The sequence below is a fragment of the Pseudophryne corroboree genome, chromosome 2 (genome assembly GCF_028390025.1).
Source record: "Pseudophryne corroboree isolate aPseCor3 chromosome 2, aPseCor3.hap2, whole genome shotgun sequence".
NCBI lineage: Eukaryota > Metazoa > Chordata > Amphibia > Anura > Myobatrachidae > Pseudophryne > Pseudophryne corroboree.
Window position 1 is genome coordinate 1,013,293,354 of NC_086445.1, and position 15,423 is coordinate 1,013,308,776.

The following is a 15,423-nucleotide window of genomic DNA, read 5'->3' on the forward strand; positions in this document are numbered from 1 at the left end:
CCAAACTACCTTTTATAGTATATATTTGGACTTTAGGGACAAATAGTTGATTGTCAATTGCACCCAGATATTAGCAGATGTTTGTTCCAAACATCCAGATTGGACAGAAAATATTAGAATGCATACAGCTTAAATTGTAACCTATAATAATTATTGGACTCTTCAGTCATGATATACATCGGTGATAGACTTCCAGGTACATAGATCCATCAGTAAAGCTGAGTGTGCACCAGGGCAGTAAGTAGGTGTGTGCAGTGGAAGCACAGAACATCGTGCTGCAGGGTAGGGGGTGCTGTTGACGGCACTTGACAATAATCTGTTATTACTTTCACATGCAGCTTCCCCCTTTTTTTGAAGTCCAGCATCCCCTGACCGCCCCTGTCTCCTACCCTGACCTCTTTTGACGCTAATACCTATACAACATTCATGAACTCAACTTAAGATTTCTTTGTTATTCAGTTGCACTGTCTGGGATTCAAAACCCATTGCCTGTGGCATTGCAGTCAGACAATCTATTCATTGAGCCATTTGCCCTTGCATAGAAAGGTAGATAATTCTAAAGTAGAGAATTCTAACTATTTGTCACTTACCATGTACTTTGTGGAAAAATTTATCAGCATTGCAGCTGAGTAGATCTATGTAGTGCGTGGCTGCAAAAGATTGAATGTGTGGCTGCACACTACATAGATCTTCTCAATTCCAATGCTGATTATTTGTTTACAAAGTACCAATAGCTTCATAGTGTTCATAGTTTTTATGCAAGATAAAATGGCTCAATGAGTAGGGTGTTTGATTAGAATTCAACAGGTTATAGGTTTGAATCCTGGGTATGTTAGTTTATTGATGTGTTATTTAAAGTGTACATATATAGATATAATCTAGATATCGATCATGTGCTTTCTCTGGGATCAATCTTGTAATGCCCCTTCCCTACGAGGCATGCACCTTATGTCCCTACTGGAAAAATGATGGGGAGGAGGGGGCAGCCATTTCTCTCTGCCACATGGCACCAAAGAGTATAGTTACAGCTCTAGTATGTACTATATAATTATCTGGCAGACCATCTGTCCAACACTGGCTGGTTGAAATGGAAATCTAGTAATCTGAGAGCAAATGGCAATCAACCATTTACTCCCAAACACTGGAAAATGTACAAAAATGGTCATTTAAACAGGTTAATTTTTGGGTTTAAATAATTTGATTGTATAATAATTTTTGTCCCTTTTCCAGTGTATGTGAGCAAATAGGTAAAATGACATCCGCTCCTATACATTACAAAATTTTCATTCCAACCATCCAGATTGGATAGATGGCCTGCCAGATAATTGTTTAGTGGATGCCCAGGATAATTGTCGGTTATGACCTTTCTTGTATGTCACACAAATGGGCGGGCAGATAGAAAGGAAGCACCGCCCACTTATGCATACTTGACGACTGATGTGAAGTTCCAGGGGGCAATCTGTTATAAAGAAAAGAATCTGGAAATTGTTCTTCCTTCCATTGTCCCTAGTTTAAAAAAAATTGACCAACTCCGTGTATTCAGTATATCCATGCTGATGGGATGCCAGCAGTCAGAATACCATTGCCAGCATCATGATAGTGTAAATCCTGACAGTGGGGAGTTAAGACTGTTCCCCTCTCTCCTCTATATCCTAATACTAACCATCCCTAGCCACAGCCTAACCCCACAGGTGACTCCTAAGCCATCTGCTATATCTACAAATGGATTGCCAGCTGTTGGCAATCCGACTGCAGGAATCTCAACAGCTGAAATCTTCACTGCATCCCAACTCCACAACAATTCTTTTTTCTGAATATTGAGTGCAATTCTTAGTGTTTTTCTTATTTTCTGTGGTAAGATATATGGAGAAGTATTACATGTTAAAATACATCATTTAAGTCAGATTCATCAAACATGAGTTTTCTATGTATCTGGGACATGTTTGCAATTATGTATTTGGAACTGTCAAGGGTTAGAGTACTTGCAGTAGAGCTCCCAACTTTCCTGTCATGCATTGTAATATTTCCTATTGTCCTGATGTGTGCTCTGCTCCATCCAGATAAACAGCAATGTAGTGTGGACATCACAGAGCGTGAAGATTGCGGTTATCCCGGGATAAGTGATAAGGAATGCTATTCCAGAGGCTGCTGCTTTAATTCAAAGGTTCCTGGGGTTAAATGGTGTTTTTACCCCAAAAGCACAGGTAGAATATAGAGTGCAGTGGTAGAGTGGGAGCATGTAGTGCTATTGGTTACAGATTTGGTGGTGCACAAATATGAATTAGGCCCATAGTGCTAAGAGTTTATCTTGTGTATCCCTTATTCTTAGCCATGACCAGACAGTATATAAGAAACGGTAATTGCGTAAGTGGGAATTTCCTGTCAGCTGTTCAGTTTGTTCAACTGTTAACTGCTTCTAAAAATTATACTTTGATTTTAACACGGCTGAACCCAAATTATCTAAAAAGGAGCTAAATTGCCCTGTGATAAGTAAGCACTAGGCCTTGTATGCTGCATGAACTATACTTCACTGAACAACATATTCAACACAGGCAACTCTAATTACATGCAAGCAATAAAATCGCACATTTTTTTTTTTTTTTTTTTATACATACCCAGGTAATTATGTATTGGGGTAAATACAGATTAGGAGCAGATTTTGATTACTATTTTTAGTAGAGATGTGCGGTTTTGGATTTACCTGATTTTAACTGACTCTAAAAATGGCATCTTATTGGCTCTAGGATGTCACATGTTTAGGATAGCCAATAAGAAAAATCAGGGATAAAGCTGAACTCGTGTTAATTTTGGCGTTAAGAATCGAGTAAATTCAAACATGCACATCTGTTTTTGAGAGTGCTTCGTATCAATTCACTAACCAGAGACATGAATGCAGTATGTGATCCACATTATTGTGTCACAATACTACATGACTGTCACACCTCTAAGTAGTAACATACAATAAGTAAGTGATGGGAGCCTTCAGTCATGAGGTGCACTAGTAATAATGCCTTCCAGGTAAATAGACCCATCAGTAAAGCTAGTTATATACTATACAATTATCTGGCAAACCATCTGTCCAATCTGGCTGTCTGGAATTAATATCTGGTAATGTATGAGAGCAAATCACAATCATTTACTCCCAAACACTGGAAAATGGACAAATAGTTGTTCAAACAGATTGGTTGAACATTTGTTTTAACTAACTTGTCTGACTGTCACCATTTTTCAGTGTATAGGAAAAATAGTAGAGATGAGCGGGTTCGGTTTCTTTGAATCCGAACCCGCACGAACTTCACTTTTTTTTTCACGGGTCCGAGCGACTCGGATCTTCCCGCCTTGCTCGGTTAACCCGAGCGCGCCCGAACGTCATCATGACGCTGTCGGATTCTCGCGAGGCTCGGATTCTATCGCGAGACTCGGATTCTATATAAGGAGCCGCGCGTCGCCGCCATTTTCACACGTGCATTGAGATTGATAGGGAGAGGACGTGGCTGGCGTCCTCTCCATTTAGATTAGATTTAGAAGAGAGAGAGAGAGATTGCTGTGATACTGTAGATTAGAACAGAGTGCAGACAGAGTTTAGTGACTGACGACCACAGTGACCAGTGACCACCAGAGACAGTGCAGTTGTTTGTTTTATTTAATATATCCATTCTCTGCCTGAAAAAAAACGATACACAGTCACACAGTGACTCAGTCTGTGTGCACTGCTCAGCCCAGTGTGCTGCACATCAATGTATTGTATATAAAGCTTATAATTGTGGGGGAGACTGGGGAGCACTGCAGGTTGTTATAGCAGGAGCCAGGAGTACATGATAAATAATATTATATTAAAATTAAACAGTGCACACTTTTGCTGCAGGAGTGCCACTGCCAGTGTGACTAGTGGTGACCAGTGCCTGACCACCAGTATATTAGTAGTATTGTATACTATCTCTTTATCAACCAGTCTATATTAGCAGCAGACACAGTACAGTGCGGTAGTTCACGGCTGTGGCTACCTCTGTGTCGGAACTCGGCAGGCAGTCCGTCCATCCATAATTGTATTATAATATATACCACCTAACCGTGGTTTTTTTTTCGTTCTTTATACCGTCGTCATACTAGTTGTTACGAGTATACTACTATCTCTTTATCAACCAGTGTACAGTGCGGTAGTTCACGGCTGTGGCTACCTCTGTGTCGGAACTCGGCAGGCAGTCCGTCCATCCATAATTGTATTATAATATATACCACCTAACCGTGGTTTTTTTTTCGTTCTTTATACCGTCGTCATACTAGTTGTTACGAGTATACTACTATCTCTTTATCAACCAGTGTACAGTGCGGTAGTTCACGGCTGTGGCTACCTCTGTGTCGGCACTCGGCAGGCAGTCCGTCCAACCATAATTGTATTATATACCACCTAACCGTGGTTTTTTTTTCATTCTTTATACCGTCGTCATACTAGTTGTTACGAGTATACTACTATCTCTTTATCAACCAGTGTACAGTGCGGTAGTTCACGGCTGTGGCTACCTCTGTGTCGGCACTCGGCAGCCCGTCCATAATTGTATATACCAGTGACCTAACCGTGGTTTTTTTTTCTTTCTTTATACATACTAGTTACGAGTATACTATCTCTTTATCAACCAGTCTATATATTAGCAGCAGACACGGTACAGTGCGGTAGTTCACGGCTGTGGCTACCTCTGTGTCGGCACTCGGCAGCCCGTCCATAATTGTATATACCACCTAACCGTGGTTTTTTTTCTTTCTTTATACATACATACATACTAGTTACGAGTATACTATCTCTTTATCAACCAGTCTATATGTTAGCAGCAGACACAGTACAGTGCGGTAGTTCACGGCTGTGGCTACCTCTGTGTCGGCACTCGGCAGCCCGTCCATAATTGTATACTAGTATCCAATCCATCCATCTGCATTGTTTACCTGAGGTGCCTTTTAGTTGTGCCTATTAAAATATGGAGAACAAAAATGTTGAGGTTCCAAAATTAGGGAAAGATCAAGATCCACTTCCACCTCGTGCTGAAGCTGCTGCCACTAGTCATGGCCGAGACGATGAAATGCCAGCAACGTCGTCTGCCAAGGCCGATGCCCAATGGCATAGTACAGAGCATGTCAAAACCAAAACACCAAATATCAGTAAAAAAAGGACTCCAAAACCTAAAATAAAATTGTCGGAGGAGAAGCGTAAACTTGCCAATATGCCATTTACCACACGGAGTGGCAAGGAACGGCTGAGGCCCTGGCCTATGTTCATGGCTAGTGGTTCAGCTTCACATGAGGATGGAAGCACTCAGCCTCTCGCTAGAAAACTGAAAAGACTCAAGCTGGCAAAAGCACCGCAAAGAACTGTGCGTTCTTTGAAATCCCAAATCCACAAGGAGAGTCCAATTGTGTCGGTTGCGATGCCTGACCTTCCCAACACTGGACGTGAAGAGCATGCGCCTTCCACCATTTGCACGCCCCCTGCAAGTGCTGGAAGGAGCACCCGCAGTCCAGTTCCTGATAGTCAGATTGAAGATGTCAGTGTTGAAGTACACCAGGATGAGGAGGATATGGGTGTTGCTGGCGCTGGGGAGGAAATTGACCAGGAGGATTCTGATGGTGAGGTGGTTTGTTTAAGTCAGGCACCCGGGGAGACACCTGTTGTCCGTGGGAGGAATATGGCCGTTGACATGCCAGGTGAAAATACCAAAAAAATCAGGTCTTCGGTGTGGAGGTATTTCACCAGAAATGCGGACAACAGGTGTCAAGCCGTGTGTTCCCTTTGTCAAGCTGTAATAAGTAGGGGTAAGGACGTTAACCACCTCGGAACATCCTCCCTTATACGTCACCTGCAGCGCATTCATAATAAGTCAGTGACAAGTTCAAAAACTTTGGGTGACAGCGGAAGCAGTCCACTGACCAGTAAATCCCTTCCTCTTGTAACCAAGCTCACGCAAACCACCCCACCAACTCCCTCAGTGTCAATTTCCTCCTTCCCCAGGAATGCCAATAGTCCTGCAGGCCATGTCACTGGCAAGTCTGACGAGTCCTCTCCTGCCTGGGATTCCTCCGATGCATCCTTGCGTGTAACGCCTACTGCTGCTGGCGCTGCTGTTGCCGCTGGGAGTCGATGGTCATCCCAGAGGGGAAGTCGTAAGCCCACTTGTACTACTTCCAGTAAGCAATTGACTGTTCAACAGTCCTTTGCGAGGAAGATGAAATATCACAGCAGTCATCCTACTGCAAAGCGGATAACTGAGTCCTTGACAACTATGTTGGTGTTAGACGTGCGTCCGGTATCCGCCGTTAGTTCACAGGGAACTAGACAATTTATTGAGGCAGTGTGCCCCCGTTACCAAATACCATCTAGGCAGTGTGCCCCCGTTACCAAATACCATCTAGGTTCCACTTCTCTAGGCAGGCGATACCGAGAATGTACACGGACGTCAGAAAAAGACTCACCAGTGTCCTAAAAAATGCAGTTGTACCCAATGTCCACTTAACCACGGACATGTGGAGCAGGGCAGGGTCAGGACTATATGACTGTGACAGCCCACTGGGTAGATGTATGGACTCCCGCCGCAAGAACAGCAGCGGCGGCACCAGTAGCAGCATCTCGCAAACGCCAACTCTTTCCTAGGCAGGCTACGCTTTGTATCACCGCTTTCCAGAATACGCACACAGCTGAAAACCTCTTACGGCAACTGAGGAAGATCATCGCGGAATGGCTTACCCCAATTGGACTCTCCTGTGGATTTGTGGCATCGGACAACGCCAGCAATATTGTGTGTGCATTAAATATGGGCAAATTCCAGCACGTCCCATGTTTTGCACATACCTTGAATTTGGTGGTGCAGAATTTTTTAAAAAACGACAGGGGCGTGCAAGAGATGCTGTCGGTGGCCAGAAAAATTGCGGGACACTTTCGGCGTACAGGCACCACGTACAGAAGACTGGAGCACCACCAAAAACTACTGAACCTGCCCTGCCATCATCTGAAGCAAGAAGTGGTAACGAGGTGGAATTCAACCCTCTATATGCTTCAGAGGTTGGAGGAGCAGCAAAAGGCCATTCAAGCCTATACAATTGAGCACGATATAGGAGATGGAATGCACCTATCTCAAGTGCAGTGGAGAATGATTTCAACGTTGTGCAAGGTTCTGATGCCCTTTGAACTTGCCACACGTGAAGTCAGTTCAGACACTGCCAGCCTGAGTCAGGTCATTCCCCTCATCAGGCTTTTGCAGAAGAAGCTGGAGGCATTGAAGAAGGAGCTAAAAGGGAGCGATTCCGCTAGGCATGTGGGACTTGTGGATGCAGCCCTTAATTCGCTTAACAAGGATTCACGGGTGGTCAATCTGTTGAAATCAGAGCACTACATTTTGGCCACCGTGCTCGATCCTAGATTTAAAGCCTACCTTGGATCTCTCTTTCCGGCAGACACAGGTCTGCTGGGGTTGAAAGACCTGCTGGTGAGAAAATTGTCAAGTCAAGCGGAACGCGACCTGTCAACATCTCCTCCTTCACATTCTCCCGCAACTGGGGGTGCGAGGAAAAGGCTCAGAATTCCGAGCCCACCCGCTGGCGGTGATGCAGGGCAGTCTGGAGCGACTGCTGATGCTGACATCTGGTCCGGACTGAAGGACCTGACAACGATTACGGACATGTCGTCTACTGTCACTGCATATGATTCTCTCAACATTGATAGAATGGTGGAGGATTATATGAGTGACCGCATCCAAGTAGGCACGTCACACAGTCCGTACTTATACTGGCAGGAAAAAGAGGCAATTTGGAGGCCCTTGCACAAACTGGCTTTATTCTACCTAAGTTGCCCTCCCACAAGTGTGTACTCCGAAAGAGTGTTTAGTGCCGCCGCTCACCTTGTCAGCAATCTGCGTACGAGGTTACATCCAGAAAATGTGGAGAAGATGATGTTCATTAAAATGAATTATAATCAATTCCTCCGCGGAGACATTGACCAGCAGCAATTGCCTCCACAAAGTACACAGGGAGCTGAGATGGTGGATTCCAGTGGGGACGAATTGATAATCTGTGAGGAGGGGGATGTACACGGTGATATATCGGAGGGTGAAGATGAGGTGGACATCTTGCCTCTGTAGAGCCAGTTTGTGCAAGGAGAGATTAATTGCTTCTTTTTTGGGGGGGGTCCAAACCAACCCGTCATATCAGTCACAGTCGTGTGGCAGACCCTGTCACTGAAATGATGGGTTGGTTAAAGTGTGCATGTCCTGTTTTGTTTATACAACATAAGGGTGGGTGGGAGGGCCCAAGGATAATTCCATCTTGCACCTCTTTTTTCTTTTCTTTTTCTTTGCATCATGTGCTGATTGGGGAGGTTTTTTTGGAAGGGACATCCTGCGTGACACTGCAGTGCCACTCCTAAATGGGCCCGGTGTTTGTGTCGGCCACTAGGGTCGCTAATCTTACTCACACAGCTACCTCATTGCGCCTCTTTTTTTCTTTGCGTCATGTGCTGTTTGGGGAGGGTTTTTTGGAAGGGACATCCTGCGTGACACTGCAGTGCCACTCCTAGATGGGCCCGGTGTTTGTGTCGGCCACTAGGGTCGCTAATCTTACTCACACAGCTACCTCATTGCGCCTCTTTTTTTCTTTGCGTCATGTGCTGTTTGGGGAGGGTTTTTTGGAAGGGACATCCTGCGTGACACTGCAGTGCCACTCCTAGATGGGCCCGGTGTTTGTGTCGGCCACTAGGGTCGCTTATCTTACTCACACAGCGACCTCGGTGCAAATTTTAGGACTAAAAATAATATTGTGAGGTATTCAGAATAGACTGAAAATGAGTGTAAATTATGGTTTTTGAGGTTAATAATACTTTGGGATCAAAATGACCCCCAAATTCTATGATTTAAGCTGTTTTTTAGTGTTTTTGGAAAAAAACACCCGAATCCAAAACACACCCGAATCCGACAAAAATAATTCGGTGAGGTTTTGCCAAAACGCGTTCGAACCCAAAACACGGCCGCGGAACCGAACCCAAAACCAAAACACAAAACCCGAAAAATTTCAGGCGCTCATCTCTAAAAAATAGTTGATATATGACCAGGTTTTCATTTCTACTAGATTGGACAGATGGTCTGCCAGATAATTATATAGTGTATGACCAGCTTTACTATCTGTTATGCTCTTTCTTTTGAGGTCAAACAAATGGGCGGGCATATAGAGAGCAAGCACCGCCCACCCATGCATAGGTGCCAATGGATGTGAATTTCCAGGGGGCAATATCTGATAACAGTGTTTTCTATGTATATTGGACATGTTTGCAATGTTGACAATTATGCATTTGGCACGGTCAAGGGTTAGAGTACTTGCAGTAGAACTCCTGACTTTCTTGTCATGCATTGTAATATTTCCTATTGTCCTGATGTATGCTGTGCTCCATCCAGATAAACAGCAATGTAGTGTGGACATCACAGAGCGTGAAGATTGTGGATTTCCTGGGATAAGTGATAAGGAATGCTATTCCAGAGGCTGCTGCTTTAATTCAAGTGTTCCTGGGGATAAATGGTGTTTTTACCCCAAAAGCACAGGTAGAGTATAGAGTGCAGTAGTAGAGTGGGAGCATGTAGTGCTATCGATTACAGATTTGATGGTGCTTAAACAATAATTATGCCCATAGCACTAAGATATTTGCTTCTGTATCTCTTATTCTTAGCCTTGGTCAGACAGTGTATAAGAAAATACCATTGTTTAAGTGGAAATTTCCTGTTATCAGCTGTACAGTTTGTTCTACTGTTTAACTGTTCCTAAAAAATATAGTACGCGATTCTAACACATTTGAACTCAAGTGATCTAAAAGAGCGAAATTGCCCTGTGATAAGTGAGCACTAGGCCGTGTACGCTCCATGAACTATACTTCACTGAACAACATCTTCAACACAGGCAATTCTAATTCTAAGTAGATTAGGGGAGAGCTGCATAGGCACACAACTATGTCAGAGTTTTTATTTTATTTTTGTGATGGATTAAGTTTAGGTTAGTTGTTGCTAGGAATATCAAGTTTTTTGTTTTTGTGGCGAGCTAGGTTTAGCTTATCAGGGTGTATAGGGGCGGTTTTGTTAGGGTATATAAGGGTATTTGAATATTAATATTCCTCTTCATTTTGGAAGGCTGAGTACTACAGTATCTGTATCTCTCCTGATTTACCTTGCATAGCTTGTTCTCACAAACTTTCTTCTAGCTGTCCTCTTTTCTGCTCTATACCTCATTCATCATTCCATCTAGTCTTCTTTTTTTTTTTTTTTTTTTTCACCTTCCATTTATTCCTTTTTCCTCCTCCCCCACCCCCTTTTTTTCATACTGTTTCCCCTTTTCCCATTCTTTTACCACATTGTCACCCTCCCTCAATCATGTCCTGTCCCCGCAGACTAGCTCCAGCCCCGTGGCATCTTACTGAGGCAGCTCGCCTGCTGACCTCGGGGATTCGCCACCACTTCAGGGATTCCTCATCACTCACTGGTCATTGTGCTGGTGTGAGGTGCAGCGGACCAGGCTGCTCCATCAGTGCCTCCCACTCTGGCCACATGAAGCGTACCGTATGGCTCTGTGTGTCCTGCAGTCAGCGGGAGCACCACAGAGGCTGCGAGCACTAGGGGCAGTGAGGTGCGTGCCATGGAACTGGTATCCCTGGCTGTATTTAGCGCTGGCAGTGTGTGGGTTTGGCAGGTGCTGGGCTCCCAGGCCTCTGTGTGGAAGTCACGGGACCCACGCCTGGTGCATTCCAAGCCACGTAAGGGCCAGGCAGGACTCCTGTGGCCGGGGAGTGCACCCAGGGTGGCAGTGGGATGACAATATCAAGAACCACAACAGGGTTCACTTCTGGTGACACTGCTTTATGTTCGTGGACAGCAAGCCTGTACATGGTGCACAGCAGGTTGCTGGTTCTAGGTTAGATGTGATTATGGTGCCACCTGCTGGGCATATCAATACATTGCAGCCAATTCCTGCTCGGGATGCAATGTTGGCTAATGTTTCTCTGCCAGAGCAGCCAGCTGCCTTTGCATCTTTTAGGGCCATGACTAGTTGGAGTTTTGCACCAGGGTTGCTAGGCTTGCAGGCTTTTGCAACAGTGAGCAGCACAGGCCATAAATATTTACAGATGCTGTTAGCTCCAGTTGTCACCCAGGGGTTGCCTTCCATAGTTTCCACCCCACAAGTAGTGAAATCCGTTTAGTCCTCGTGGATTGCTCAGATTTTTTGTCACACTCCTAGTGTCTTGGGGATGGTGGGTTCACTCCCACCTAATACTTTAGAAGTGTCTAATTTCAGCCAGATGTCACATTGGCAGCAGTTTATTCCCCAGCACAACAGACAGGGCCCTATGTGTACCCTTGGCAGGGTGGGTATGGGCCACTGGGGCTGTGGTTTCTGAACTTCAGTCAGGGTGGGCTTATGTCCTCTTATCCCCTTCCAGTCAGTGCGGTGTGTGGGGTCATTTAGCATCACCTGGCCCGGTTCCAACTTCACCTGGGGCACTTTCAGTTGGAGCAACTCTGCGGCCTACTCCCCATTTCCTCTAGGGGGCTTGCTGGAGTGGCTGGTAATTTAATACCTATTGTTTCTGAAGGTAGCGCCAGTGACTCATCGTCTCCGGTGCCGCCTCCTGCGACAAGTGAAGGTTCGAGACAAGACATGGAGACTGTTTCAGTGGAAGGGGTGAATTCCGTTCCAGCAACTGCACAGTTGACCGACGCGTCCGGAACTGCCGGCCCTTCAGGATCTGGTGAGCATGAAGTTTCTGCTGTATCTTCAGTTAGTTCTTCATCTGATTGGTCTGGTGTGGTCAGACATTATACCTAGGTTTGTCTGGAGGGATTCACATGATTTTACTGCCATAGAAAAAGCTAGGAAGAAGAAATTTTGCTGTGTTGAAATTTGTATTGTCCACATAGGTGGTGGTGCGGTTAGGCATCTGTTAGTGCTACAGTCCTCATTATTTCAGGAATGACTGTGTTCCCCTGTCACTGTTGTAGGTCGGTGTTTTTCTTAAGTGAGTCTTTTCCTGTGTGGATTAGTTATATGCTGTTGAATCCTTACTTTTCAATCAGGGTGGCCGGTTGCATTTCTTAGAACCGGATGTGGTGGTTCTTAGAACCTGGTGGCAGGAAGGCACTACTGGCTAGTGGTTACATGTGGTTTAAGTGGTCATTGTTGGGCACTTACCCTTTTGAAGGATGGCAGGTGTGTCCTGCCCTTGCTGGGGGAGAGGCTATGGGCACTTCTATGTGAGAGCATCCACACTGTGCCATAGTAAAGGGTGGTGAGACCCCCTTAGTGCAGGTTATGCTTATATATAGGTGGGGCGTTTCAGTCATCACCCTTTTAAAAGATCCAATTGACTGGAGCTGGTTAAGGTAGCTCCTTCCTTGCCATCCTTTTATGAATAGGGTCATTCCAATAAACAAATGTTTAATTACTTTTAAATCTAATGCAGTGGTCAGTGTTAGTTGATAAGCTAGCTTAATGTGTTAAGGTACAATCACAATAAATAGACGCCTTAATAAAATCACACATACTTATACATAGATGATTATGCATCAGGGTAAATACAGATTGGGAACGGATTTTGATCACTATTTTCAGTAGAGATGTGCGGGTTTGGATTTACTCAAATTTACCGTCTCTAAAATGGCATCTTATTGGCTCTTGGATGTCACGTGTTTAGGATAGCCATTAAGAAAATCGGGATAGATCTGAACTCTCATTAAGAACTTTGTATATTCGAACCCTCACATCTTCTTTTTTTATTTTTAAGAATGCTTTGTGTCTGTTTACTGGGAACCACAAGCATTACACAGTACAGTATGTGATACACATTGTATCTCATAATACTACATGACAGTCACACCTCTAAGTACTAACATACAATAAATAAGTGATGGGAGCCTTCAGTCATGAGGTGCACTAGTAATAAAGCCTTCCAGGTACATAGAGCCATCAGTAAAGCTAGGAATACACTATACAATTATCTGGCAAACCATCTGTCCAATCTGGCTGGTTGGAATGAATATCTGATAATGTATAAGAGCAAATTACAATCAACCATTTACTCCAAACACTGGAAAATGGACAAAAATAGTTGTTCAAACAAATTTGGTTGAATATTTGGTTTAACCATCTTATCTGACCATTTTTCTCAGTTTTTCAGTGTTTGGGAAAAATATTTGATACATGTCCAGATTTTCATTCCTACCAGACAGTCTGCCAGATAATTGTATAGTCTATGCCTAGTTTAACTGACAGTTATGCTTTCTCTTATGGGGTCACACAAATGGGTGGGCATATGGAGAGTAAGCACTGCCCACCATGCATAGCTGACCACTAATGGTAATTTCCAGAGGGCAATCTCGGGTAACAGTGTTTTCTATGTATATGTGACATGTTTGCAGTGTTGGTAATTATGTATGTCACTGTCACGGGTTAGAGTACTTGCAGTAGAGCTCCAAACTTTCTTGTCATGCATTGTAATATTTCCTATGTCCCTGATGTTGCGTGCTCTGCACCATGCATATAATTAAAAAGCAATGTAGGATGAACTTCAAAGAGTGTGAATATTGCGGATTTCCCGGGATAAGCGCTAAGGAATGCTATTCCAGAGGCTGCTGCTTTAATTCAAGTGTTCCTGATGTTAAATGGTGTTTTTACCCCAAAAACTCACAGTATATATACAAGCGGCCTCATCTGCAATATTTTGTACTGGCCATATTGGTCTAATGAGCAAACGCACCTCTGCTTCTCAGTCATGCATGACTGAGCTGCATCTATTAAATGAGTGACACTGGGCGGGTACAGGTGCCCCCACACATGGGATAAGTGCGCTGTGGCTGGGGAGACTGCATTACGAGCTATCCAGGGCTAAGGATACACTGAGTATGTGACTCCATACTGATATATTTCAGCCAAGAATAGGGCTGGTAATAGTGATGGCGCTACTGGCGCACGTGGATGTATAGGGGCCGGTGCTGACACATAGATGCGGGAAACTGACTATAGATGGAGATATGCATCTACCGTATTTTCAAAGATGCAATGCAGCCTGAATTGCATGTTCCTCAGAATCGGCCAATAAGTGTGTAGAGAAGTTTTGTTCAAACTGACTTGCTGGCAATAAAATAAAAATTACAGATATTTCATAAAGCTGATCTTGTAATAGTTCATGGTGGGAATGTGAATGTTATCACAGTTTTTAATACATTATTTATGTGCACAGTCAAGAACACACACATCACACTCATACACACCTCCACTCCCGCTCACAGTAACACATATACCTGTACCCTGAACTTTTGTAGAATTCTTTTGCTCTGCGGAACTTGCAGTATTTGTTGGGCGTCTGAGGCACAGGGTAACGTTGTCAGAAGACTGTTTGTCCTTTGGCTACAAGTGGTACAGCACGGGGGAGGTGGGTCAGTGTTGGGTAGGGAAGGTTCCGACCATCTGTGTGTAGTGCTGTACCCTCTGATGACATTGCTGTGTTTCCTGTTGTGTGCAGGATGCTCTGTGAGCCCCAAGCTGAGGAAAGACTGCGGATATCCCAACATCAGCTCCAAGGACTGTCTGGCTAGAGGCTGCTGTTTTGACTCCAGTATTCCTGAGACCATCTGGTGTTTCCATGGATATAAATAAAATACTAACGGTAATGCACATAATGTGTCACCCATTAGACAGTCACAATCTGTTTAAACTAATAGTTTGAGTTCTTGTGTATTATAATCAAGTTTTCTTAAAAATAAATAGAACTGTATATTATCTTATATAATTCATATTGACTCCACCAGTAAGACCAATCAATGCAAAGTGTAACATTCATGTGGAGGCACTACATGGCTGTAACATTCATTTTCCCTTATACCCCATAGAGGTGCGCTAGAAAATTGGCAATGATTGGCTGCCAGAAAATACTGTGGTGTGTGTGTGCAGCCAAACTTTGTGCTGAAATTAATTATCCCCTACATATTTATCATACAGTGCTACTTACAGTTTAGAAAAAGTCTTGGACACAGGGGGCTGCATTTACCTGACTGTACTGTATGTATAACATTACAGACATGTTTCATATTGTATATTTACAGTAGATCAAAGCCATACTTCCCAGATTTGGCCACTTCCCATCCCCCCCCGCTCCAGTACCTAGCCAAGTGCGAGGTCACTGTAGCCCTGTAGTTGCACACATCTTAGGGTGTGTACACACGGTGAGATCCTTGCTATGCCCGATTTTCACTTGCGATTTCCCTTGAACTCCCCGGAGCCCAGCACCACTGATTTTGAGTAACTTTTCTTGAGATATGGACTATGTGCGCTTACGATTTTGGCTTATGTGAGATTTTGGCTTATGTGAGATGTCATTGACATGTGAGATGAACTAGATAGTACACCGATCTAGCA

The 15,423-nt window shown here is 44.1% G+C and overlaps 1 protein-coding gene across 50 annotated transcripts in view; it reads left to right on the plus strand.

Annotated features, from left to right (window-relative positions):
- The window catches only part of LOC135050271 (uncharacterized), a 466,297-nt gene that overhangs the window by 34,026 nt on the left and 416,848 nt on the right, over window positions 1-15,423 (plus strand). For 48 of the 50 annotated variants that reach the window (XM_063956613.1, XM_063956631.1, XM_063956611.1 and 45 more), the window contains one exon: window positions 2,061-2,204. The exons of the other annotated variants lie outside the window; for them this stretch is intronic. In XM_063956613.1, coding sequence (XP_063812683.1) covers window positions 2,061-2,204 — 144 coding nt within the window. The remainder of the gene's footprint in view (window positions 1-2,060; window positions 2,205-15,423) is intronic. 50 annotated transcript variants of the gene reach the window in all.